At 42.1% G+C, this 27710-nt stretch overlaps 1 protein-coding gene across 5 annotated transcripts in view; it reads left to right on the top strand.

The window, feature by feature from the left end:
- The window catches only part of RASGRP3 (RAS guanyl releasing protein 3), a 304603-nt gene that overhangs the window by 233980 nt on the left and 42913 nt on the right, over positions 1-27710 (top strand). For all 5 annotated transcript variants that reach the window (XM_082249448.1, XM_082249451.1, XM_082249449.1 and 2 more), the window contains 4 exons: positions 1223-1339; positions 4588-4863; positions 16961-17038; positions 19046-19159. In XM_082249448.1, the coding sequence (XP_082105574.1) occupies positions 1223-1339; positions 4588-4863; positions 16961-17038; positions 19046-19159 (585 nt within the window). The remainder of the gene's footprint in view (positions 1-1222; positions 1340-4587; positions 4864-16960; positions 17039-19045; positions 19160-27710) is intronic.

Here is a 27710-nt window from a genome sequence, read left to right as displayed (position 1 = left end):
AAGGGTCCGATCTGTCCGCCGCAATGTCGCAGTTCCTCAAAAAAAATTGCAGATCGCCGCCATTACTCGTTTTAAAAAAAAAAACAACAAAAAAGACAAAAATCTTTCCCTTAGTTAGTAAACGCAATAACTTTTGCGCAAACCAATCAAAATACACTTTTTGCGATTTTTTTTTACCAAACATAGGTAGCATAAAACAAATTGGCCTAAAATGTTAAAAAAATTAGATTTTTACATTTTTTTGGGGGAATTTCATATAAAAAAAATTTGAAAAATATTGTTATTTTTGCAAAATTTACGCTCTTTATTTGTTTATAGCGCATGATCAAAAAATCGCACAGGTGATCAAATACCACCAAAAGAAAGCTCTGTTTGTGGGAAAAAAAGGATGTCAAATTCGTTTAGGTACAGCGTCGCACGACCGCGCAATTGTCCATTGAATTCACGCAGTGCCGAATTGCAAAATAGGCCCTGGTCAGGAAGGGGGTAAAATCTTCCGGGGCTTAAGGGGTTAAACTCGTGTTCCTAAAACCTTAAATTCATCAGACCAAGCTTTCTTTTTCCATTTCTTTATGGTTCTCTTCTGATGTTCACATGCCTATTGTAGGTGTTTTTAGCTGTGGACACTAGTCAGCATGAGTACCCTGACCGGTCTGTGGCTATGCAGCCCCATATGCAACAAGTTGAGATGCATATGCATTTTATGATACATTTTTATAGGAACCAGCATATTTTCTTTCAGCAGTTTGAGCTGCAGTAGCTGTTCTATTGGATTAGACTACACGGGCCAGCCTTTGCTCCCCAGGTGCATCAATGAGCCTTAGCCAACCATGAGCCTGTCACGGTGACAGGATTGGATTGATCTTATCCAAGTGTCTGGCCATTACAATTTGGCCCTTGTTAAAGTCGCTTAAATCCTTACACCTGACCATTTTTTTCTTCTTACAACACATCAACTGTAGGGACAACATGTTCACTTGCTGACTTATTAAACCCATTACCTTCCAGGTTCCATTGTAAAGTTAAATCACAGTTATTCACTTTACATGCCAGTGATCATAACGATCATAATGTTATGGCTGATTGGTGCATACCACAGCTTAGGCATGTAGCCAAGGTCCAATATGGATTATAGAGGCCCAATGTAATTAGGAAGTTGCCTGCAAATCTGTTCTGTCAGATATTGCATAGTTTTGATTCTGTACATTTTATTTCTCTGCAGAAATTATTGGATCTTCAAAACTTTAACACTCTGATGGCAGTTGTAGGTGGACTAAGCCATAGCTCCATATCTCGTCTTAAAGATACTCATGCACATCTCGCCTCTGATGTTACAAAGGTATGTAAAATGATGACAAGAAGCAACATATTTGTGTTTTATATTTTCTTATATGTATGAGAAAACACAGAAGACCTATTGCATATGCTATGTATAGTAACTTTTAGTTCAAAGATGTTCATAGATGTCACTAATACCGTGTTTCCCCCGAAAATAAGACCTACCCTGAAAATAAGACCTCCTGTTATTTTTGGGGAGGGCTGCAATATAAGCCCTACCCCGAAAATAAGCCCTAGTTTAGTGTTTGTAAAATCCTAGAATGTACTCTATTAGTGTTTTATATAATGTCCAGTGTGTTTCTGTAATCGAATTGTGTGAAATACCTTCGGTACAGTGCCACTCGGCGCTCAGCTGATCTCCCGCTGCTGTCCTTCTCTTCTCATAGCTGTCAGCAGGGGATCTCAGCCCCTCCCCTCTGCAGTGTACAGAGCGGGTCACGGAAGCACAGAGCATTATATTATAATTGTGTTAAATACCTTCATTACAGCGCCACTCGTCGCTTCCGTGACCCCCAGCTATCAGCGGGGGAGAAGAAAAGAAGAGCAGCGGGAGATCAGGAAAGTTCTATATGCGTGAAACAAATTATAAAAATTTCATTTGCGTACAGTCAGAGTTGTATAAAGTACTCGAAACTCATACTTGAGTAAAAGTACAAGTGCTCGATTAAAAAGTGACTTGAGTAGAAGTGGAAGTGCTCAATCAAAAAGTGACTTGAGTAGAAGTACTAAAGTATTCAACATTTTTTGTACTTAAGTATTGCAAGTAGTTTTTTTTTTAAATTTTGCTACTCAAGTACTGAAAGTAAAAGTACCAGTAGTTTTGAAAAAAAAATTGCTACTCAAGTACTGAAAGTAAAAGTAAAAGTACTGTGTTATGTAGTTATTAAAGAAATAAGTCAAAAGTTTGAACATCATATTGTTTTTTATGATTTCAAATGCAGCTTTTATTTATACATACAGTAGCATTTATTTTCATATGCGCTGATAATACACATGTTTTGAGCTTCATGAAACCTGCCATCTACTGTTCTGGCAGTGGTAATTTTTATAATTGTAACGAGTAACTATGCAGCACAAAAAAAAAATATCGGAGTAGAAGTATTGAAATCATTGAAAAAATGTAGTGAAGTAAAAGTGGAAGTAGGAGAAAAAAATTCTACTCTAGGAAAGTACAGATACTGCCTTTCGGTACTTAAGTACAGTAGTGAAGTAGTTCTACTTAGTTACTATACATCTCTGCATACAGTATTGCATGACCACGCAATTGCAAATTAAAGTAGTGCAATGCTTAATAGCAAAAAATGCCACGGTCCTGAAGGGGGTAACATCTTCCGTAGCTGAAGTGGTTAAGCAGCCGCTGAGTGCTGTTTGTAAATAATGACATGTGATCATTATGGCTAGTTCCGTAACCATGCTGACTGGTTCCCAATTGGTGTATCTGACTGAGCAACTGTCACAAAGCTATGTTTGTTTTTCTCTATTTGTGCATTGGAGAGTATATGAGAATGAATGACAAGGCATACCATAACATGCATTGCAGGCACATGGATGTGAATCTGGCATTATATCTGCTTGGGGTTCAGTTTTGTGGTCTATAAATGCGTTCATGTTACAGCGTTATGTTACCCTCATAAACAGTAAGTTTTTTTGTTTTTTTCATAAGTGAAAAAAAAAACAGATAATAATAAAGTTTCAAAAATAATATTAAAAAATTATCCAGTTTAGGTGATCAAAGTGTACTCTTGCTCCTCATCCATTTGGACCTAGCATGAAATGAAAAGAGGGAAAACCATAGTGCTTTCTGTACACAACCTTTTATTCCCTTAAAAACAGGGATAAAACTCACTTACATAGATCCTATATAAAGCAGGCATTTCAAGATCTTCAGCTCACTGATACTCAGATATCGTTTGTATGATGTAACGGGCTCGGCTCCTCCCACCTACTACGCGTTACGCCCTCCTGTTGGGCTTCCTCAGTAGACTTACTTATAGGACACCCATAGGAGGAGTGTAAAAGGCAATTGAGACTCTGTAGTGGGGTCCGGAGGTGGGAGGGCACTTTGTAGAGAGGTGGTGGTTCACAGGACACATTTGTGAAGACTGCATTTTGTCACGTATTTTGAACACAGTGGTGTGAGCTGGAAAGATATCTTATGTACAAACAGTCGATTGAGAGGTTATTAGAGACATTTCATTTTTTTCAATTTTATTTTTTCAATTTGATTATCTGTTTTTTCTTTTTACTTGTGCAATGATGGTTACGAATTATGTTGAATGAAGGAATTGCACTGCACTGATATATATATATATATATATATATATATATATATATATATATATATATATATAAATATAAATATAAATATAATATAAGCTAAAGGTGTATTTTAGAACTGGAAAAACACTTTTGAAGTGTTGGATTATGCTTAACACCAGCTAATGTGTATGGCCAAGGAGAGAAAGGTAAATTATGGCCTACTATTAAAAAAGATGTGCTGCAGCACTTAATTATAAGTGTGTTTGCACTTACAGTTTTATCTTAGTCCTCTTGCAAAGTCCTACAAATACCCTTCAAGCCTGTCAGTGAATTCCACCTAATGCAGTTTCCTATGATGGTGTGACAATGATGCTGCCCTGCTCCTGAATTAAGAGCAGTGTTGCCACCCTCTTGTAGTCTGCGCCTGTTTCTACAACAGTGTGACATAAATAAAAACCTTGCAGTGGGTAGAATGGCTATCAGCATTTTTTACTTTTTTGGATTGGCAGCCCTGCTAAAATCCTCCCACCTTGAGCTGCAATGCCTGGGAGAGGGAGCGTGGGAGACACAATGGGTGAATTGTTTTAGTAAGGTAGGGTAAAGGAAGCTTTTGATTACTTTTTTTTTATGGCTTGTGCATTACAAAATACCTGGATTTAGTACTTGCTTAGACTATTATACATGAACCTTTAATTGTACTTTAGTACTTTAATACTACAGACTGAAATCTAAAAATACATAAATAGCAGTTTCACAGTGTTTTAGTTTCTGTTAATGTGGCTAAGTTAGATGCTTTACTAGATGTGGGTAGAAAGGCACCATACCTAAGGGAGAAGGTGAAGCGACAAGACAACTGGTGAAGTTTGGTCTGCCAACATAGTCTGCATGAGTGCCAGGAAGTAATGGGCACATTAGAAATATGAATATTAATAATATTTTTTTTTCTTTATAGTTATTACCTGATAAATGTTTTTCTTCTGTTCTTTGCAGGTGTGGAATGAAATGACCGAGCTGGTCTCGTCTAACGGAAACTACTGTGGTTATCGCAAAGCGTTTTCTGAGTGTGTTGGGTTTAAAATCCCTATTCTCGGTGTTCACTTGAAAGACTTAATAGCTGTACATGTTGTTTTTCCTGACTGGGTGGATGACAATAAAGTAAACACTGTTAAAATGCAGCAGTTATATGTTACTCTCAATGAACTGGTTTCACTACAGAGTGCTTCACATCACTTAGAAACAAGTATGGATTTAATTAACCTCTTAACGGTATGTACATATTTTATTTTACCCCAAAACTATGACAGATTGCTTGTTATTTATGTAAAATCCAAAAAATGGAAAAACTAGTTTTGGGCTCAAGACCAAACCATCACAGAACTTGGTCTCCATAAATAGGGATGGCCTTGTGGTTCGCCCGGCGGTCGGTTCGCGGTGAACATTGCGCGTTCGACGCCCGCCGATTTTGCGAACACATGGCGTTATTTGCGGCGGCCATATTAGTTTACATTGGGGAGAACTTTGACCCATGACACAGCCATCAGGTGGAATGGGACAGCCAATTGAAACATGGCAGCACATGGACATACCCCCTACCTTTAAAACAGACCTGAGCTGGCAGCCATTTCACATTCTGCTTTTTGTCAGTGTAGGGAGAGGTCTGCTGTGTGCACCAGGGACAGGCTGTCAGTGACACAAATTGCTCTGTTAAGATCCACAAAAGTCCTTTCAAGGGCTGGTATTTGGTATAGGTCTACAGTCTCTTTTGTCAGTGTAGGCAGAGGTCTTCTGTGTGCAGCGTTTCTGCAGCAATACTAAAAACAGTGACAAAAGCACTTTTAAAGTATTATAACTGATGAATAGACCAGTGGCCCCCCAATGCAACTGTTTGAAGTGGGGTGTTATCTGAGTATACTTTTATAAGTGTATTTGTGTCCTGCAACAATATTGCCTCTTTTGCTGCATTTACTCTGCTACACAGAGTGCCAAACTCACTGGTCAATTTTTTGTACAACTGGTGTAATAGACCAGTGGCCCCCCCAATACCACATATTGAAGAGGGGTGTTATCTGAGTATACTTGTATAAGTGTATTTGTGTCCTGCAACAATATTGCCTCCTTTGCTGCATTAACTCTGCTACACACAGTGTCAAACTCACTGGTCAATCTTTTGTACAACTGGTGTGATAAACCAGTGGCCCCCCAATACCACATATTGAAGTGGGGTGTTATCTGAGTATACTTGTATAAGTGTATTTGTGTCCTGCAACAATATTGCCTCTTTTGCTGCATTAACTCTGCTACACACAGTGCCAAACTCACTGGCCAATTTTTTGTACAACCGGTGTGATAGACCAGTGGCCCCCCAATACCACATATTGAAGTGGGGTGTTATTTAACAGTATACTTTTCTAAGAGTGCATTTTAGTCCTGCAAAAATTTGGCCTCTTTTGCTGCATTAACTGTGCTACACACAGAGACAACAGTTACTGGCCAATTATTTGTAGAACTGGCGTGATAAACCGGTGGCCCCCCAATACCACATATTGCAGTGGGGTGTTATCTGAGTATACTTGTATAAGTGTATTTGTGTCCTGCAACAATATAGCCTCTTTTGCTGCGTTTACTCTGCTACACACAGTGCCAAACTCACTGGCCAATTTTTTGTACAACTGGTGTGATAGACCAGTGGCCCCCCAATACCACATATTGCAGTGGGGTGTTATCTGAGTATACTTGTATAAGTGTATTTGTGTCCTGCAACAATTTTGCCTCTTTTGCTGCATTAACTCTGCTACACACAGTGCCAAACTCACTGGCCAATTTTTTATACAACTGGTGTGATAAACCAGTGCCCCCCAATACCACATATTGAAGTGGGGTGTTATCTGAGCATACTTGTATAAGTGTATTTGTGTCTTGCAACAATATTGCCTCTTTTGCTGCATTAAATCTGCTACACACAGTGCCAAACTCACTGGCCAATTATTTTGTACAACTGGTGTGATAGACCAGTGGCCCCCAATACCACATATTGAAGTGGGTGTTATTTAACAGTATACTTTTCTAAGAGTGTATTTTAGTCCTGCAAAAATGTGGCCTCTTTTGCTGCATTAACTCTGATACACACAGTGCCAAACTCACTGGCCAATTTTTTGTACAACTGGTGTGATAAACCAGTGCCCCCCCCCCCCCAGTACCACATATTGAAGTGGGGTGTTATCTGAGTATACTTGTATAAGTAAGTGTATTTGTGTCCTGCAACAATATTGCCTCTTTTGCTGCATTAACTCTGCTACACACAGTGCCAAAATCACTGGCCAATTTTTTATACAACTGGTGTGATAGACCAGTGGCCCCCCAATACCACATATTGAAGTGAGGTGTTATCTGAGTATACTTGTATAAGTGTATTTGTGTCCTGCAACAATATTGCCTCTTTTACTGCTTTAACTCTGCTACACACAGTGCCAAACTCACTGGCCATTTTTTTGGACAACTGGTGTGATAGACCAGTGGCCCCCCAATACCACATATTGAATTGGGGTGTTATTTAACAGTATACTTTTATAAGAGTGTATTTTAGTCCTGCAAAAATTTGGCCTCTTTTGCTGCGTTAACTGTGCTACACACAGTGACAACAGTTACTGGCCAATTATTTGTAGAACTGGTGTGATAAACCTTTGGCCCCCCCAATACCACAGATTGAAGCGGGTGTTATATACCTTGTTCCACATATACTGCGCTTCTCTAGAGACTTTTGTCACAGGGTAATTAAAAAAATGACAGGCAGAGAAAGAGGCAGGCCCTTACACAGGGGTGGTAGGGGTAGGGCAGGAGCAGTAGGCCGGAGCCAAAGTGTGAAGTTTCAGAAGGTGCGTTCAATTACGTCAAAGGACGCACCAGACTTGGTTGAGTGGCTCACTCAGTCTTCCTCTTCTGCACCCTCCTCATCCTCTCTATGTGCACCCTGTTCACTCTCTGCTGTGTCCACCCCCAAAGACACCACCACCAACACCACCACCAAGACCACCATATACCCTCCGCTTGAGTCACTGGAATTATTTTTAGATCCATCACAAGACATTTGCGATGCGCAGCCATTGTTGGCATCGAATCAGGAAGAGGAGGTAGCTTCTCCAAGATCTCGAATGTTAGTGGTGGGGAAGGTGACGTGGATGATGACGTGTCTATGGATGTCACATGGGTGGCCACAAGAGAGGAAGAGGAGGGGAGTTCAGAGGGAGAGACGGACCAGCGGATAGGGAGGAGAAGCAGGCGGAACTTGCATTGCACAAGAGGTTCAAAGCAGACTGCAAATGTATCAGGAGCAAGCCATCAACCATGTACAGTCACATCTGGCGGTCCCAGGATGCCGGCACATGGCTCCGCAGTGTGGGCTTTTTTTAATGTGTCCGCTGCTGACAACAGTGTTGCCATCTGCAGCCTTTGCAGTCAACGCATAAGTCGCGGTAAGCCCAACACTCACCTAGGGACGACCACCTTAAGAAGGCACCTGAACTCCCATCACCGAGCCTAGTGGGAGCAACACCGTCAGAACCCACAAAGCCACAATCCAGGCTCACACCGTCCAGCCTCTTGTCCTCTCTCCTCAAAATTGTCCTCCACTCCACCTTCCATGATGCCTTTGTCACGTTGTTCTGGAAAAAGGCAGGCTTCCATGGCCCAAATGTTGGTGCATAAAAAAATGATGACGCCGGATAACCCTCTTGTCCAACGTTTGACTGCTGGCTTGTCGTAACTGATAGCCCCCCAACTGCTGCCATATCAACTGATGGACTCGGAGGCCTTTCAGAAATTTGTGGCCATTGCAACACCACAATGGAAGGTCCCAGGCAGGAAATATTTCTTGCAGAAGGGCATTCCAGAGCTTTATGGCCATGTTCAGCGGCAAGTGAATATATCCCTGGCACACAGTGTTGGTGCCAAGATACATCTGACCACAGACACATGGTCTAGCAAACACGGGCAGGGAAGTTATATCACTTTTACTGCCCACTGGGTGAACCTTCTGACGGCCGTCAAGCATGTAACCCGTGGCACCCGTGTAGATTTGGTTGTACCGCCACGGATTGCATGCAGGCCTGCCTCTTCTTCTCTTCCTCCTCCTCCTCCATCCTCCCTCTCCTCCTCGGCTGACTCCTCCTTTTCCGCTGCTACCGTCTCTTCCGCTGTGCCGCCCAAGAACCTATTCCACATGCCAGATGAGACCTTGCCATGCTGTGCTGCATCTGTTGTTCCTGGAAGCCAAGAGCCACACTAGTTCTGCACTCCTTTCAGCTTTGCGTTCACAGGCAGATCAGTGGCTGACACCGCTCAAGTTGGTAAAGTAGTGTGCGACAACGGTGCCAATCTGCTGAGCGCGCTGAAACAGGGCAAAATAACACACGTACCATGCATGGCACACGTCATGAACTTGGTCGTGCAGCGAATCGTTGCCAAATACCCTGGGGTCCAGGATGTCTTGTGGCAGGCCAGGAAAATCTCTGGCCATTTCAGAAGATCTTACATAGCCATAGCTCGCCTTGTTGACATTCAGCGGCGACACAACCTGCCCGTCAGGCGTCTTATTTGTGACTGCCCGATGCGATGGAACTCAACGTTGCATATGCTTTATAGGCTGCTCCAGCAGAAACGTGCAGTTAACGACTACCTGTACGAACTCTGCGGCAGGACAGGTTCTGGGGAGCTTTGGTTTTTTTCACCTCGCCAGTGGCTGCTCATGCGCGACACATGCAGACTTCTGTGGCCATTCAAAGAGATCACCAAACTGGTCAGTCACGGCCAGGGCGCCATCAGTGACATCTTACCTTATGCCTTCTTTCTGGAGTGTGCATTGCGTCATGTCATTGATCAAGCCATCGAGGAGCAGGAAGATGAGGAAGTCGCAATGTTGGATGAATTCCCAGGGGGTGCTACTCCATCTGAGACAAGTCAACAACAGGAGTCTGAAGAGGAGTCAGAGGAGGATGGTGCCGGGGCAGATGAGGAGGAGCAAGAAGAGCATGCTTTAAACCTTTCTGGGATCCCTGGTGTTATCCGTGGATGGGGGGAGGAGAACGAGGACGAGATTATCCTGGATGATGAGCTGGAGCAAGGCCACTACACCATTTCCAGTTTAGTGCGAATGGGGGCCTTCATGCTCCAGTGTTTTAAGGGGGACCCCCGTTTAAAAAGCATAAAGGGCAAGGACCAGTACTGGGTGGCAACGTACTTAGACCACTGGTACAAACAAAAAATGGTGGAAATGTTACCGGCATCACAGAGGGAGGTCAGAATGCAGCAATTCCAGGCCTTGCTGCGAGAAATGCTGCATTCTGCTTTTGCGTGCACTGGCAGAGGAATTTCCAGTCACAGAGAGACAGTTACAGGTAGCAATCCAACAGCGCCTGCAAGAAGAGGGCAGTTTGAAGATGTGTTGGTCACTTCAGATATGAGACCCTTCTTTCAGCCGACCCATTGACAGCTGTACTTCGGATACAGCATCAGGGAACGCCTAGACCGACAGGTGTCCGACTACATCGGGTTAACGGCCAATGTGGACACTCTGAGAAGTGATGAACCCCTGGACTACTGGGTGGGCAGGCTTGACCTCTGGCCAGAGCTTGCACAATTTGCAATGGAACTGTCGGCTTGCCCCCTGTCCATTGTCCTGTCCAAAAGGACGTTCAGTGCAGCAGGGGGGATTGTGGCCGATAAGCGCACTCGCCTAGCTCATGACAGTGTAGACTACCTCACATTTATAAAAATGAATGAGGCATGGATCTCTGAGGAATTCAACACATGTGACCAGTAGACCATGTTTCATTTAAATTCCTCATGACAGGCCACAAATATCCGCCAGACCGCCATCCACCCACAGCAATTCCTGGTCCTTGGCTTTGCTACATACAGCGGCATAAAAGGCATTTCATGTCCATTGAATGGCTAATTTTTGGGGCCTTTCAGGGCTGACAATTATTTTTTCTGTCAATGCCTAATGTACCTCCAGCCACAGAATACTACATTCTTAGCTGTCAGGTAAACCCATGTGGGATAATTTTTGGGGCCTATACTGGCCGACACTTACTTCTTTATCCTGTGAATGCCTAATTTTTCAGACTGGAATTGAAAATCAATGGGTCTGTAAATGTTCCGCCAAATTGTGGAATGGATGCGGACCCATTTTACAGATGTGTGAATAGACCCTATGTATTTGACATGTATTTACCGGCTGCTGTCAGTTCTGGCTGATTTATGAAAAAAAATAAAAAATTTTAGGGCAACTTTTGCAATTGCAATACTTCTGTTATGATATTGTCCATGTGGTGGGACTATTTGTGCACAGCTAGTAAGTCTTTTGTGGCTGCATATATGACCTAAAGGTTTTTAAAGTTTGCCTCCCATTAACCACTTGCCAACCGCCCACAGTATATTTACTGCGACAGTCAGCCCCTTCTGGGCAAAGCGACGTAGTACTACGTCGCTCACCCAGGAGCCTGCAGGGGGCGAGTGCGCGCCGCCGGAGGCGCGCTTCCACCCCCGCTCGTTCCTGCACATCCCCGCGTTTGTGACCGGCGGACATCACTCGTGATCTCCCGGTGGAGATGGAGAAAGGCAGGCGGCTAATGTAAACAAAGCCGCCTGTCATTCTCCCTGGTGTAACAGCAGAGATCATACGATCCTGCTATGTAGGATCATATGTCTCTGTGGTTACATAAAAAAACACACCCCTTTACAGTTAGAAACACGCCCCTAGGGACACACTTAACCCCTTGATCACTAATAAAATTATCCCCTTCCCTGCCAGTGTCATTTTTACAGTAACAGTGCATATGTATAGCACTGATTACTGTAGTAATGTCACTGGTACTCCCAAAAGTGTCAAAAATGTCAGTCAGGGGTCCGCCGCAATGTCACAGTCCCGCAAAAAAAATTGCAGATCGCCGCCATTACTCGTTAAAAAAAAAAAACAATAAAAATTACATAAATCTTTCCCTTAGTTAGTAAACGCAATAACTTTTGCGCAAACCAATCAAAATACGCTTATTGCGATTTTTTTTACCAAAAATATGTAGCAGAAAACAAATTGGCCTAAAATGTTGAAAAATTTACATTTTTACATTTTTTGGGGGGGAATTTCATATAAAAAATGTGAAAAATATTGTTATTTTTTCAAAATTTTCGCTATTTTTTTGTTTATAGCGCAAAAAGTAAAAATCGCACAGGTGATCAAATAGCACCAAAAGAAAGCTCTGTTTGTGAGAAAAAAAGGATGTCAGTTTCATTTGGGTACAGCGTCGCACGGCCGCGCAATTGTCCGTTAAAGTCACGCAGTGCTGAATCGCAAAATAGGCTCTGGTCTTTGAGCAGCCAAATCCTCCGGGGCTTAAGTGGTTAAAGTCAATGGGACCCGCCGCGAACTTGCGATTCGCGGACATTTGAGAAAATTTGCGGCTGACGTTCGCGAACCGGCCCGGCCGATGTTCGTCCATCACTATCCATAAATAATCCTAAAAATCTAGACCAATGGACCAGGATAGGTAGGGGCCATGTACTGTAGAATCCTATGCCATCCTAAACATTATCTACAAGTTTGAGGATGAATGAGAATATGGAATATTTGTGCAATATGGAGGTATTGGGTTCATGGTTGGTTTTATATTTGTCTATGTGATATTTGTATAATAAAGTTGTTGTTTTTATGATACACTGGTCTAGATTTTTTAGGATTACCTATATAGACCCAGTTCTGTGACGGTTTTATCTTGAGCCCAAAATGAAATTTTCCATTGTTTTTGATTTTTCATGATTATTTGCTAGGGGATCCCATTCTTGCTAGATTTTTTATTTATTTTTTTATTTTTTTGGAGCTGAGTGATTTTGGGACCTGGAGGGAGTTTTGAAAGGTTTGAGTTTCTTGTTCTTTATATAATATAAACAAGAGGTATCAAATGAGAACCTTTTCCTAATATGTATCAGTCCTTCTTTCACAAGAGCACCCTGAAGTTATACTAAACAATATCCTTATATACCAAAAACAATCCATACGCATCCAATACCTAATGGCTCTATAACCTATTTTTCTTTAAATTTTTTCCTACTTTGTTTTTTGCCTCCTTGTAACATAGGCTACTGAACCACTCCTTCTCCCTCAGTTCATTTTGTTTGGAACAAACAGCAGATATTAGTTGCTGTCATGTGCTCTATGCATTTTACAAATCCCATAATAGTTGACTGCAATAGAAGAGGCAGTATAGTCGTTCCTTTATAACACCACTAAAGCCTCTGTCAGTCTTTTAGGCATTTGATACTTTTGGCAATTTTCTATACCTGTGCCATCAGCTATGCACTGTAATTCCATCCTCCAGACCCTATGACAGCGGGTGAGTCATTGTGAGTATTGTAGTCATGTATTGGTTGGAGGAAGGTATCAGAGCATGCAGCAGGGGACACAGGCATCTGACATTTGCGTAAATGTTGAATGCTAAATAGACTGACCAAAACTGTAGCTCTGGAACAAAGGGAAAGAAGACATAGGCTGCTGGAGAGTTGAGTATACTATCCTTTCAATTCCAGGAAGCTGGCATTTTGATTTGTTTGTAGGCCTGACATAGTCTACCATTTGTCCTGTAAAATGTATCAATTCAAACGAAAGATAAAATCTAATTTCTTCTTGAAATCTAATCTTAAAATTACTTCCCTCTCCCACAACACAAGAGAGGACACACATTTCTCATTCTTAATCTTGCTTGCTGCACATACATTTAAGAAACTTTTAAATAGTGCTGCCATATTTTGTGGTCACTATTGTTGGAACAGAAACATCCAGACATCACCCCTCTGTGGACAACCAGCTCAGCCAAACCTGAACCTGGGCCCTCTGATTCAACCATTAATCCCTTCCTGGCTTTGGTTCCTCTTGTCCAAGAGTAGTCCTCTATTGGAAAAAAATAAACAGAGTCCACACCAGGCTCAAGATGTTTGTCTTTACTAAAGAATGTTAAACTAAACAGCCATATCGGATAATGGAGGCACCAACATGCTCAAGCAGAGGGTAGAATATAGTCTTGGCATTCCTTCTGAGGATGAATGTAATAAGTCCTGCTCCACCAAATAAGAAATGCTTTTATACTGCCCCCTGAAGGAGAAGCTCACATAGAAATATTTCCTGGGTACATGTCCTTATGGTTCGATCCAAGATCAGAAGTACTGTTTGCTTCTTCTACAAGAAGAAGGCACGCTCACTAACCCGCCAACCTACTTATATAACCCTCCAAGAACATTCCAGGCTGACATAGCACAGTTGCTAAGCAACCTAAAATGGGCTGCCATCTTAAAGGACTCTTAAGGGCTTGTTCATGCTTGAGTTGCCCTCTGAAGAGTGATCCGTGGTGGAATGAAAGAAGAATAATTTTCGTTGGGCTGCTATGCAAAGCATTACGGTAGTGGCATGTGTATACCCATGTGTATATCTTAAAAGGGATTGGTTGGGGCAGTAAATATGTGGCTCAACCACACATTTTCTTAACCCCCCCCTCCCAACTGCAAGTGTAAATGAGGCCTTATAATTACTGCTGAAAGTTACTCAAACTTAAAGTAGTAACATCTTGTGGTGGCTCAGGGGGACTACAAGGAGATCTCTATTACACTCTTCTACAGTTGAATTAGGTGTAAGGCTTTCTGCACTGAAAACAAATAAGCTTTTTAAGAGTTATAAACTAAGTATTCCCTACATTTATGCATCCCCTTAACATTTAAACTTCGCCAACTTTTTTGTTTATTGTTTTGGATTGGTTGGGGAAAGATTAGAACCTTTGTTGGGTTTTTAATGTTATGTGGAGTTCCACTGAAGATATATTTTCCATCATTTACTGTCACAATGACAACAGGGAACATTTGCAAAAGGAACAAAGACAAATAAAAAGTTGAAAACATACTAATTGGGAGGCTTTGCATCCAAGGTTGTTCTTATTAGGAAAAAAAAGTATTGAATCAAAATGAGTTTAATGACTCAATTTAGGGTGCTCACAACAGAACAGCCTAGGGTGGCATCTTCCACTCTACAAGACTCTGGTCTGGCCACATCTGGAGTATGCTGTCCAGTTCTGGGCACCGGTCCTCAAGAAGGATGTGCTGGAACTGGAGAAAGTCCAGAGAAGGGCAACAAAAATAATTAGGGGAATGGAGGACATCAGCTATGAGGAAAGACTACAAGCACTGAACCTATTCTCTCTGGAGAAGAGACGATTGAGGGGGGATATGATATCAATGTACAAATATTGTACTGTAGCAACCCTAGCATATGGAAAAACCTATTCAGAGAAAGGAAACACAATAAGACACGTGGCCACTCACTAAGACTAGAGGAAAGGCGGTTTAACCTTAAAATACGCAGGGGGTTCTTCACTGTAAGAGCAGTAAGGATGTGGAATTCTCTTCCACAAGCAGTGGTATCAGCAGGGAGCATTGATAGTTTCAAAAAAGTATATGAGATGGGCACCTTAAAGACCACAACATACAGGGGTATACAATGTACGGTTAGCAGCAAACACACACACACACACACACATATCATAGGTTAAACTGGATGGACTGGTGTCTTTTTTCAACCTCACTAACTATGTAACTATGTAACTATCTTGGAAACAATTCACGAGACATTGAGGGTACCTTAGGTCTAAAGGTATTTAGCAAAAACAAAACATCAGCATCAGGAGATACGAACCTTGAAATACACTGGTCTATATTTAAAGTTGTGTCGGTGCTTTAAACTAGTACACCTGGATATACAATAGGCCACTGGTGCTTTTAGACCTTGCCCAATATTGTCAAATGATAAACCATGATGTCATGCAAATACTTTACCTTCTGTTTAACCACCTCCCACCCGGGCCATAGTACATATACGGCCGGGTGGTAGTCTCGTCCTTCTGAATGGACGTTCCGGAACGTCCTTCAGAAGGAGAGAGATCGCGCCGCCGCGGGCACACGCAGCGGCGCGATCTCGATGTGCCTGTGTCCCTAGGACACAGAGCAACAAGACTTGGCAGGAGGGCCCTGTGATTGGCCCTCCTGATCACATGACGGCTGTGACCAATCACAGCCGTCATGTAATGTCAATACAGCCGTTGTAACGGCTTCGATCTCTTCTCCTCCTGACAGATCCTGTCAGTGTGAGGAGAAGGAGAGGATCGATTCTGCAGCCGGGGTGATCAGTGAGTATTTCTAATTACTCACTGATCACAGGGGGGGTCTGTGTTGGTAATCAGATGATTGATTACTAGTGCAGCCCTGGGGGGAGGGGATGCCACTAGAGCCACCAGGGATGCCCACCCATGACCAACAGGGATGCCCACCATGGCCACCAGGGATGGCAAACAGGGCTCAGAGAGCCTGCCAGTGGTGCCCCCCTATCAGTGCTGCCCACCAATGCCATCTATCAGTGCTGCCCACCAGTGCCCGTTATTGCCATTTATCAGTGCCGCCCACCAGTGCCCATTATTGCCCACCAGTGCTGCCTATCAGTGCCCATCAGTGCCCCCCATCAGTGCAGATCAGTGCCGCCCATCAGTGCCACCCATCAGTGCCCATAAGTGCCGCCTATCAGTGCCCATAAGTGCCGCCGATCAGTGCCCATCAGTGCTGCCTATCAGTGCCCATCAGCGCTGCCTATCAGTGCCCACCAATGCTGCATATCAGTGCTATCTATCAGTGCCACATATCAGTGCCCATCAGTGCTGCATATCAGTGCTACCTATCAGTGCCCATCAGTGCTGCATATCAGTGCCACCCCATCAGTGCCACCCCATCAGTGTCTCCTCATCAGTGCCTGTCAGTGCGGCGTCACCAGTGCTCATCAGTGCAGGAAAAAACGTATCTATTTACAAAATTTTATAACCTAAACAAAAAAACTTTTTTTTTTTTTTCAAACTTTTCGGTCTTTTTATATTTGTGCACCAAAAAAGAAAAAACCTGGCGGTGATGAAATACCACCAAAAGAAAGCTCTATTTGTGGGGAAAAAATGACACAAATTTGGTTTAGGTACAGTGTTGCATGACCGCGCAATTGTCATTCAAAATATAACAGCGCTAAAAGCTGAAAATTGGTCTGGGAAGGAAGGGGGGTTTAAGTGCCCAGTATTGAGGTAGTTAAAGGAAACCTGATCTGGTATGAATTAACCAGGCTGCCTTTGATGATCTGCTTAAAACTTCCATTTGACTGGCAGTCAAGATGATCCTTTGATTACAATACTTTCTGGGTCATTAATGAAAAAACAGTGCAGCCAGTGAAATTGTAGCAACCTATTTGCATATGTTTATCAGCCGGCAGTCAGTTTAAATATTTTTTCAACTGTCTTTTCAGTTATCGCTTGATTTATACCATACTGAAGATGATATTTATAAACTTTCACTTGTTCTTGAGCCTAGGAATCCAAAATCGGTAGGTAATTTAATTAGTCATTGATCTAATATTTATTGGATCAGTTGTTTGTTTTTGGTGGTAAATACTTAAAAGTTTGGTATGTGGTTTATATTATATTTATGTATTCTAACCATCATAACTTAACCTCTCTACTGCTATAGCTACTGTTCTCCGAGCCTGACCCCTGAGCGTGAATTTCGAACTTTTGGGAAATCATTGTCCCCCCCCCCTTTTTTTTTAGAGGGGCTATTAATGATTTTAAATAGGATTTTTTTTCTGTTTTACCTAAATGTTAAACCATATTATGCTTAGCTTTAGAAGCACATTGGTGAAACTGCATGAAATATTCTCTATAGCAGCTGAAATTATGGTTTCCATTGTGTAATACAGCAATACTAATAAGAAAATAGATAGATCACAATTTAAAGAACATGTCCAGGCATTACCTTACCTAAATTTAGCCCCAATTCTCGCTCTTCCCATCTAGAATATGTCCAGGCATTCATTTTTTTCTTTTACTTTGTTCCTTCTTATTACTTCAGGTGGCATAATCACTAGGCTTGTAAAATTCTTAAAGGCAAATAATGGGAGACAGGCATGCCCCCAGAACTACATCTTCTAAGAGCCTTTCCCTACATAGTTTGTGGATGGGCTCCTGGGAGTCATATCTACACTGCTGTCTTGCTGGAACAGAAATAAGTAAAAGTGTCGGTGTGGGACAGAAAGGGGTTGGGATTGGCAGAATTCTGTAGCCCAGCAGGCAAGGCACGGTATTGACAGGCCAAATAGGATGTTAGGAGCACATTGGATTTCTGTAAGATACCAGGTAGTTTGCTGTCCTTTTTAAAGGAATAAATATTGGCAAGTACTATCTTTATATGCCTGTATATATGTATCTATCATCTTACCAAAAAACAAATCCTAATTTCAAGTCAGCTATAGGCTCTCATCAAAACATACTCTTAAGATAATGCTCCTACTAAAGATGAAATAAATATTTTCAAACATCATTGCTTTTGGCCCAACTCTTGTAATATAGGCCTAAGGACGACATAATTCAGTTAGACTGTTAAGTAAACTTTTTTTCAGGGATAGGTAATTAGGAATTAAATCCCTGCACTAAAATATTAAAATACACTTCAATATAAAAATGTTTGCAGCAAGTAATAGACCTACGTATTTTATTTCTGGTCTAAAAATATCCTATGGTCCTAAATAAAAAAGGCAAAGAATGTTGGTAAAATCTTACAGGAAATTCAACAAAAATGATTTGCTTAACAAAAATCTGATATTAAATGTCTACGTGAAATACAACTAACATATTTCCCCGAAAATAAGACCGGGTCTTACATTAATTTTGCCAACAAAGTACACAGTAGGGCTTATTTTCGGAGTAGGTCTTATCATGTAATGTGTATTTGCCAGTTTCTGTGCCCCCTGCCCTCTCTCCCCCTCACTGCCAGTCAAGAATTACCAGTGTAAACCAAGTTAAAGTGATCGTAAAATCCTATAATCCACTCAATTACATTATTATATAATGTACAATGTGTGTGTTTCTGCAATATTATTGTGCCAAATACCTTCGTTACAGCACCACTGGGCGCTTACGTGACCCGCCGGAGCTCTCTTCCCAGCTCCGAGCACTGCAGAGGGAGGGGCCGAGATCCCCCACTGACAGCCAGGAGAAGAGGAGGAGTGCACCGAGTGGTCAGGTGAGCACCGAGCAGCACTGTAACGGAGGTATTTGGCACAATAATATTACAGAAACACACACATTGTACATTATATAATACTGTAATAGAGTGGATTATAGGATTTTACAACCACTTAAAACTATGGCTTATTTATGGGGTAAGGCTTATATTGCAGTTCTCCCCCATAATCACACTAGGTCTTATTTCCAGGGTAGGTTTTATTTTTGGGGAAACACGCTAATACAAAATACAATATTTCTAAAACAGTTTGATGACAGTTTCTTCTTCAGTGTTAATTTACATTGCTTTTTATGCTTGCGTTTATTAACAGCCAACTTCACCTACAACTCCCACTAAGCCTGATGTACCTCTTGACTGGGCGTCTGGAGTGACCACAAAGCCTGACCCTACCATTATTAATAAACATATACGGAAATTAGTTGAGGTAAGGTGACAATTCTCTCTTGTTGTAGTATTAAAAAACTTATGTTAAAATATACTTTTACAAAATCTTAGCTGATGAAGTTGAACATTCTTGTCTGCTAAATGGAACTGAGGTTTTTGATTCTTTGAGTCTGCCAGGAAAAATGTGCAGGCTCAAAAAACCTAATCAGAATTCGAATTGGTCTCTGATGTACAGTATATGGGAATAATGCAATGAACTTTACCATCATAGAGACAACTTCTTCTACTGTCAGTAGAAAGAATATGTAATCAATCTGCTGAAATGCTTCAGAACAGCAGAGTGGTTAGAATAGGAGTAGTAAGCCTATAGGTCCCCTGGTGAGTCTTTCCACCAGTAGGTATGTGCATGACCTGCTATTTCAGATATTTTAGTTTTTGGATTCAAATTCCCTCCCTTCTTTCATTCAAACTGGACTCTTTTGATCCTTCTACTACTGCTTTATTTGGATAAAAATATGTACAAAACCATATGCTTACTTTTGCTTAGTTGTTAGAATATTGTTGTTCTGTGCTCAATATATAATATTTGTTAAATGAAAATTATATGGTTGAGGATCAGTTTTATATTTTTTTCTAACAATTTTATAATGTTTTCCTTATTAATATACAATCTTTATTTTACAAATAAACATTTAATATAGGCTACACTTGTAACACTTTTAGCAATTGTAGGCTTTCTAGAGAGAGCACAGCATTAGCTTTTTTGATTGGGACATTCTTTCTCTTACCTGACTAAACCAAAATTAAAAATATTTTTTTTTGTTTCTTATATACTGTAAATATGAATAATACATCAAGAAAATATAGATAAAACACTATACAATGGGGAAAATAATTATTCGATCCCCTGCAGATTTTGGAAGTTTGCCCACTTACAAATAAATGAAGGGTCTATAATTTTTATCATAGGTGTTTTTTAAATGATAGCGACAGAATAGCAACTAAAAATCCAGGAAAAAACATGATACAAATGTTTAAATTGAGTTGCAGTCCAGTGAGTAAAATAAGTATTTGATCCCCCAAGCAAAACAGGACTTAGTACTTGGTTGGGAAACCTTTGATGGCAATTACAATTTCTTGTAGTTGGTTAGCAGGTTTGCAGATATTTCAGGAGAGATTTTGGTCCACTTTTTTTTACAGATCTTCTCTAAATCCTTAAGGTTTCTTGGCTGTCTCTTGGCAACTCTAAGTTTCAGCTCCTTCCATAAATGTTCTATAGGATTAAGCTCTGGAGACTGGCTAGGCCACTACATGACCTTAATGTGCTTCTTCTCGAGCCACTCTTTTGTTGCTTTGGCGGTATGGTTTGGATCATTGCCATGCTGGAAGACCCATCTATGACCCATCTTCAGTGTTCTGGCTGAAGGAAGAAGGTTCTCATCCTAGATTTTACAATACATGGCCCCATCCATTGGGCTCTCAATGCGGAGAAGGCCTGTACCTTTAGCAGAGAAACAGCCCCAAAGCATAATGTTTCCACCTCCATGCCTTACTGTAGGGATGATGTTTTTAGGGTCTTAGTCAGCATTTTTCTTCCTCCAAACACGGCAAATCGAGTTAATGCCAAAGAGCTCAATTTTGGCACTTTCTCCCAATCCTTCTTTGAGTTATCTAGATGTTCATTTGCAAACTTCAGACAGGCCTATACATGTGCCTTCTTGAGGAGAGGGACCTTGCAGGCACTGCAGGATTTTAATCCATAGTTACATAGTTAGTGAGGTTGAAAAAAGACACCAGTCTATCCAGTTCAACCTATGATGTGTGTGTGTGTTTGCTGTTAACCGTATATTGTATATCCCTCTATGTTGTGGTCTTTAAGGTGCCCATCTAATAGTTTTTTGAAACTATCAATGCTCCCTGCTGATACCACTGTTTGCGGAAGATAAAAACATCCTGCTCTCACAGTGAAGAACCCCCTGTGTATTTTAAGGTTAAACCGCCTTTCCTCTAGTTTTAGTGAGTGGCCACGTGTCTTATTGTATTTCCTTTCTCTGAATAGGTTTTTCCATATGCTAGGGCTGCCAGTACAATATTTGTACATTGATATCATATCCCCCCCTCAATCGTCTCTTCTCCAGAGAGAATAAGTTCAGTGCTTGTAGTCTTTCCTCATAGCTGATGCCCTCCATTCCCCTAATTATTTTTGTTGCCCTTCTCTGGACTTTCTCCAGTTCCAGCCCATCCTTCCTGAGGACCGGTGCCCAGAACTGGACAGCATACTCCAGATGTGGCCGGACCAGAGTCTTGTAGAGAGGGAGAATAATCTCTTTATTTCTGGATTGAATCCCCTTTTTTATATATCCCAGTATTCTGTTGGTTTTGCTTGCAGCGGCTTGGCATTGAATGCCACTGCCAAGCCTGTTGTCTACCAGTACCCCCAGGTCCCTTTCCATCGTAGACTCTCATAGGTTCCCCCCCCCTAGTGAGTAGCTTGCTTTCTGGTTTCTGGCACCCAGGTGCATTACTTTACATTTTTCAACATTAAACCTCATCTGCCATGTAGTTGCCCACCCCATAATTTTGTTCAGGTCCGCTTGTAAGGTTTCCACATCCTGCCCAGAAGATATTGGCCTGCTTAGTTTAGTATCATCCGCAAATACTGAGATTTTACTCGATATTCCCTCCTCTAGATCATTTATGAATAAATTAAATAGGATTGGCCCCAGGGCAGAACCCTGGGGGACACCGCTTTTCGCACCCGCCCAATCTGAGTACTCCCCATTAATCACCACCCTTTGCAACCTCCCCTGGAGCCAGTTCTCTATCCAGGTACTCACCTTATGGTCCATACCTACCTTCCTTAGTTTGAACAATAAGCGTTTGTGGGGAATGGAGTCAAAGGTCTTTGTGAAGTCCAGGTACACCACATCCACAGGCTTACCTTTATCTAGGTGGCAGCTCACTTCATCATAGAAGGTTAATAGATTGGTTTGGCAAGAACGATTTTTCATGAATCCATGCTGATTACTACTAATAATACCGTTTTCATTACTAAAGTCTTGTATGTTGTCCCTTAACATCCCCTCCAAAATCTTGCAGACTACTGATGTTAGGCTGACCGGCCTATAGTTACCCAGGATATATCTCGGCCTCTTTTTAAATATTGGTACCACGTTGGCTTTTTTCCAATCAGCTGGCACCATACCCGTCTGTAAACTATCCTTAAAGATCAAGAATAATGGTCTGGCAATCACCTGGCTGAGCTCTTTAAGAACCCTCGGGTGCAAGCCATCCGGTCCCGGTAATTTATTTATGTTAAGTTTCTCTAGTTTAGTTCTAAGTCTGTCTTCTGTTAGCCATGGCGTTATTTCCTGAGGTGTGTTGTTTAGTTTGGCCTTACAAGCTGGGTTAGTGTAGCCCCCCGATTCTTTTGTGAAGACTGAAGAGAAGAAATTATTTAACACTACCGCCTTTTCCCTGTCCTCTGTGGACAAAACTCCCTTATTGTCTTTTATGGGGCCAATGTGTTCTGGCCTCGCTTTCTTACTGTTTATATACGTAAAGAATTTCTTGGGGTTCTTTTTACTCTCTTCCGCTGTATGTCTCTTGTGTTCTATTTTAGCCGCCCTGATTTCGTCTTTACATTTCTTATTACACTCTTTGTAATGCTTGAATGCTGCCAATGACCCCTCAGTCTTGTATTTTTTGAAGGCCTTTCCTTTAGCATTAATATGCATTTTTATGTTGGAGTTTAGCCACCCAGGGTTTAGTTTTGCTCTTTTAAATTTATTTCCCTTTGGAATGCACTGGTCAATCCCTTTGTTAAGTATATTTTTGAAGCACTCCCATTTTTCCTCCGTGTTCTTTGTTCCCAGGGTTCTATCCCATTTGATATTTTCTAGCAGAGAGCGTAGTTTTGGGAAATTGGCTCTTTTGAAATTCAGGGTCCTTATATTGCCCTTGTGTTTACTATTACTATAATTAATACTGAAACGAATTGACCTATGGTCACTGTTTCCTAAGTTGTCCCGTATTTCTGTATCCGTGAGCAGGTCTGTATTGTTGGTAATCAGTAGGTCAAGTACCGCATTGTTTCTTGTCGGTGCATTCACCATCTGACCCATGAAATTGTCCTGCAAAACATTTAGGAACTGCCGAGCCTTGGCTGAATGCGCGGTTCCTTCTGCCCAGCCTATATCTGGATAATTAAAGTCCCCCATTATAATGACATTTCCCATCCTTGCTGCCAATCCTATCTGTAAAAGGAGGTCCGCCTCCCCCTCCTCCCTCTGGTTGGGGGGCCTATAGCATACGCCCAATATTACCTTCCCCACAGTGCCTTCCCTTTGAAGTTCTACCCATAGGGATTCTGCCTCATCCATATTTCTGAAAATACTACTTGGAGGTCTTAGTCCTCAACTTAGCTCCTAAGTCCCTAAAATTATTTAGGACTCTCCATCTTCCTCTGCCTATGTCATTGGTACCCACGTGTACCATGACAGCTGGGTCTTCCCCAGCCCCACCCAGTAATCTGTCCACCCGATCCGTGATGTGCCGAACCCGGTAAACAACAGACTGTTCGGAACTCACGGTCTTTGTGACAGATTGCACTGTCTGTCCTTCTAATAATTGAGTCCCCTACCACCAGCACCTGTCTTTCCTTTCCCTTTCTCCCGGCCTCACTGGAGGAGTTCTTCCCCTGGCAGCTAGGGGCGTCGCTCTGCTCCAGCAATGCTGGTCCCTGACTGGTTTCCCCAACATCACGATACGGGGCATATCTATTGAGGTGCTCCAGCCCCAGGACCAGCCTCCTTGCCTTGTCCCCTTCTACCCCTCCTAACTGTCACCCCTCTACTCTGCTCTGATGCCTGCACCTCCAATACTCCGCACACCTCTGTGCAGGCCCCTGCCTGCGCCTGACTGGTACGATCCTGGCTCTCCTTCGGTATAGACATTTGGCTTAGTGTTGCCAGCTGCCTCCCTAGATTCAGGACCTGAGCTTCCAGGGAAGCAACGTGCTTACATTTTGCGCATTTCTATTCGCCCACAATCGCATGATCGAGGAACGCATACATATCACAAGATGTACACCGAGTCTCATCTGCACACCCGCCGGGCATTGTACCTATTAATCTAATCTAATGGGGATTTAGTAATTAAAGTCTGTCCTGTGTGGCTGTTTCCTGGCTTCCTAACTCTACCTTCTCACCCTCTGGTACTCTGCTCCACTCACTTGACACTCAGTCGCACAACACTCACACTCGCACAGCCTGGTCAGTCGCACAACACTCTCAGTCACACAACACTCTCAGTCGCACAACACTCTCAGTCGCACAGCCCGGTCAGACGCACAGCCCGGTCAGACGCACGACACTCTCAGTCGCACAACACTCTGTGTTCCATGGAGGCGTATTGTGTTGCCAATGGTTTGTTTGGTGACTGTGGTCCCAACTGCCTTGATCATTCACTAATCTCATGATCATCCGTCCAATGAGGCCAAATCCATCATGGAGCTCCAAACCGAGAGTGATTGATGGTTATTTTGTATTTCTTCCATTTGCAAAAAATCACTCCAACAGTTGTCTCCTTCTCACTAAGCTTCTTGCTGATGGTCTTGTAGCCCATTGTAGCCTTTTACAAGTCTACAATCTTGTCCCTGACGTCCTTTGGCAGCTCTTTGGTCTTGCCCACGATGGTGGGTTTGAATAGAAAAAAGAGACTTTGTGGACAGGTGTCTTTTATACACATCACAAGTTGTTGTCAGGAGCACCTTCTTTATGTGACAGGACTAATCTGTGTACCACATGAGAATACACTGTAGCCAGTCTGTTGGAGCCAGAATTATTGTTGGTTAGTAGGGGATCAAATACTTATTTTACTCACTGAACTACAAATCAATTTATACGTTTTGTATCGTGTTTTTTTCTGGATTTTTGGTTGATATTTGGTCTCTCTCATTTAAAATACACCTATGATAACAATTATAGACCCTTAATTTCTTTGTAAGTGGAAAAACTGCAGGGGATCAAATAATTATTTCCCCCACTGTATATTACCCTAAATGTGGAAAAATGTCTAACCACCCTGTTGGAGGGGCTTAAGCACCCTGGTGGGGGACACTAGAACTACATTCGCTAATTGCCTAGGTTCTAGGCAGAATTTTGCTTTCATGCTGAAATCAGAATTAGAAGCAAGGCACCCCGAGCAAAGTTAACCCTCTATTAACCCATGGCTAATTGACTGTACTGTTACACTAAGTATTACAAACATTACCACAATTAGAAAACACCAACTAGCACATGCTCAGCATTTAGAAACTGGTGCTGCAATCCACTAACCCAGAAATACCTGTCACCTTAATCCCAGTGACGTGTCCACAGTTACCAGTGGATACGATAAATGGACCCCACTCTGTAACTATGTGCCTTCTCTCTCTTTTAGGGGCCCCTCTACATCTCTCCTATGACTCCCAGGTTAGGTTCCTAGGAAATCTGTGCCACAGGGTTCGGTCTCCAAAATGTGGGAAACCCACTGCTAGGGAAGGGGACAAGCACAACATCCCTTCAATATCAGAGAAACCTTCACTCTATTCCAGTCACCCATTCCCTGGGTGGTTGGCTGCATTAAGGGAATGACATAAATATGGTTGCCCCTAGCAATGGCAGTATAGCCTGCACTAGACAGCAAACTTCATGCTGGACTAAAGTGTACCGCATCTTCTCTAACCTACAGTTACCATGCTACAAGCTCTGTTCTTTGGATGCCATGCAATAGACCATTTAAGAAGAGACTTCCGACCAGGCTTTAACCACCTGCCAGCCGATGCATGACTATTTACTGCGGCAGTCAGCCTTTTACAGGCAAAGTGACGTAGGGGTACGTCGCTCGCCTGCGAGCCTGTAGGGGGCAAGATCCCACCCCCGCTCATTCCCTGGGGAGCCAGTGCGTGTGACCTGCGGCTCCGATGGCCGTCGGCCACTCACGATCTCCTGCAGGAGAGGGAGAAGGACACACGGTTGATGTAAACACAGCCGTCTGTCATTCTCACTAAAGTAATCACAGAGGCTATGCGATCCTGCTATGTAGGATCGTATGTCTCCGTGATTACATCACAAGCCACGCCCCCCACAGTTAGAATCACGCCCCTAGGGACATACTTAACCCCTTGATCACCAGTAAAGTTAACCCCTTTTCTGCCAGTGTCATTTTTACAGTAACAGTGCATATTTATAGCACTGATTACTGTAGTAATGTCACTTTTTTGGTACCCCCCAAAAGTGTCAAAAATGTCAGTCAGGGGTCTGATCTGTCTGCCGCCAAAGTCGCAGTCCCGCAAAAAAAAATCGCAGATCACCGCAATTACTAGTTTAAAAAAAAAAACAATAAAAATTACATAAATCTTTCCCGTAGTTAGTAAACGCATTACCTATTGCGCAAACCAATCAAAATACGCTTATTGCGATTTTTTTCTACCAAAAATATGTAGCAAAAAACAAATTGGCCTTAAATGTTAAAAAATTTTGATTTTTACATTTTTTTTTAAATTTCATATAAAAAAATATAAAAAACATTGTTATTTTTTCAAAATTGTCACTCTTTTTTTGTTTATAGCGCAAAAAGTAAAAATCGCACAGGTGATCAAATACCCCCAAAAGAAAGCTCTATTTGTGGGAAAAAAAGTACATCAATTTAATTTGGGTACAGCGTCGCACGACCGCACAATTGTCTGTTAAAGTCACACAGTGCCGAATCGCAAAATAGGGCCTGGTCTTTGAGCAGCCAAAGTGGTTAAACAGTTAATGATAACTTTACTGAATAAAGGCATCACACAAGAATGTGTTTTATCAGGCAGCTTCTCACGTGAATTCCCATACAAGGTGCTTTAGTGCAAGATTGGCAATAAACCCATAAGAGGTACCACAGGGTCCAAATGTTCCATGTTTGGCAAAGATCCTTAAAGGCAGTAAATCTAAGATTGGTAGTTAAGAGTCCTCAGACTTCCAAGTCCCTCAGGGAGCCCCTAGTGGCCCCCCAGCTGGAGGCGATGTTCAGCAGCAAACACAACCTTTTGACAGTGTTTCCCATGGCTCTCTCTGGGGCACTGAAGAGGCCCTTTTTTATGGGTATATCCAGAAAATTGGTAGGAAAAACTAGCCAATCAATTCCCCAGATCCACCACACATCAACATTGGAACCGTTTCACAGGAAAGACAGCAGACTTGACCCAGATAGCCGCGGAAAATGAGTCAGCATAGAAAAAACATGAACCCTTCTGTAGGCACCTGCCTACAACCCGATCGTACAATGTTTATTTAAATGGTAAATGCAATTCTACTAACATATTTGGGACAGATTGAGAAAATTTTTAACCAATGACTCACTCCTGAGTTGAATGCATAATGTATGGTAATCTGACAATTTCAACATTGTAAAAAATTTCCAATGTATTATTCTTCATTGGAGAGTGGGAAAAAAATATGATTATGTGGGTTATGTTCTAATCTTTTCCTGTTTTTTTATTTTTTATTTTGCTGTTACTTTATTTTATTATAAAACACAATAAAAAATAAAGTTAAAAAGTGGAATGATAG

This window comes from Pelophylax lessonae, assembly GCF_965119305.1.
Source record: "Pelophylax lessonae genome assembly, chromosome: 3".
Classification (NCBI taxonomy): Eukaryota; Metazoa; Chordata; class Amphibia; order Anura; family Ranidae; genus Pelophylax; species Pelophylax lessonae.
The sequence above is the reverse complement of the archived record's forward strand: the minus strand, read 5'-3'. Positions and strand labels throughout refer to the sequence as shown.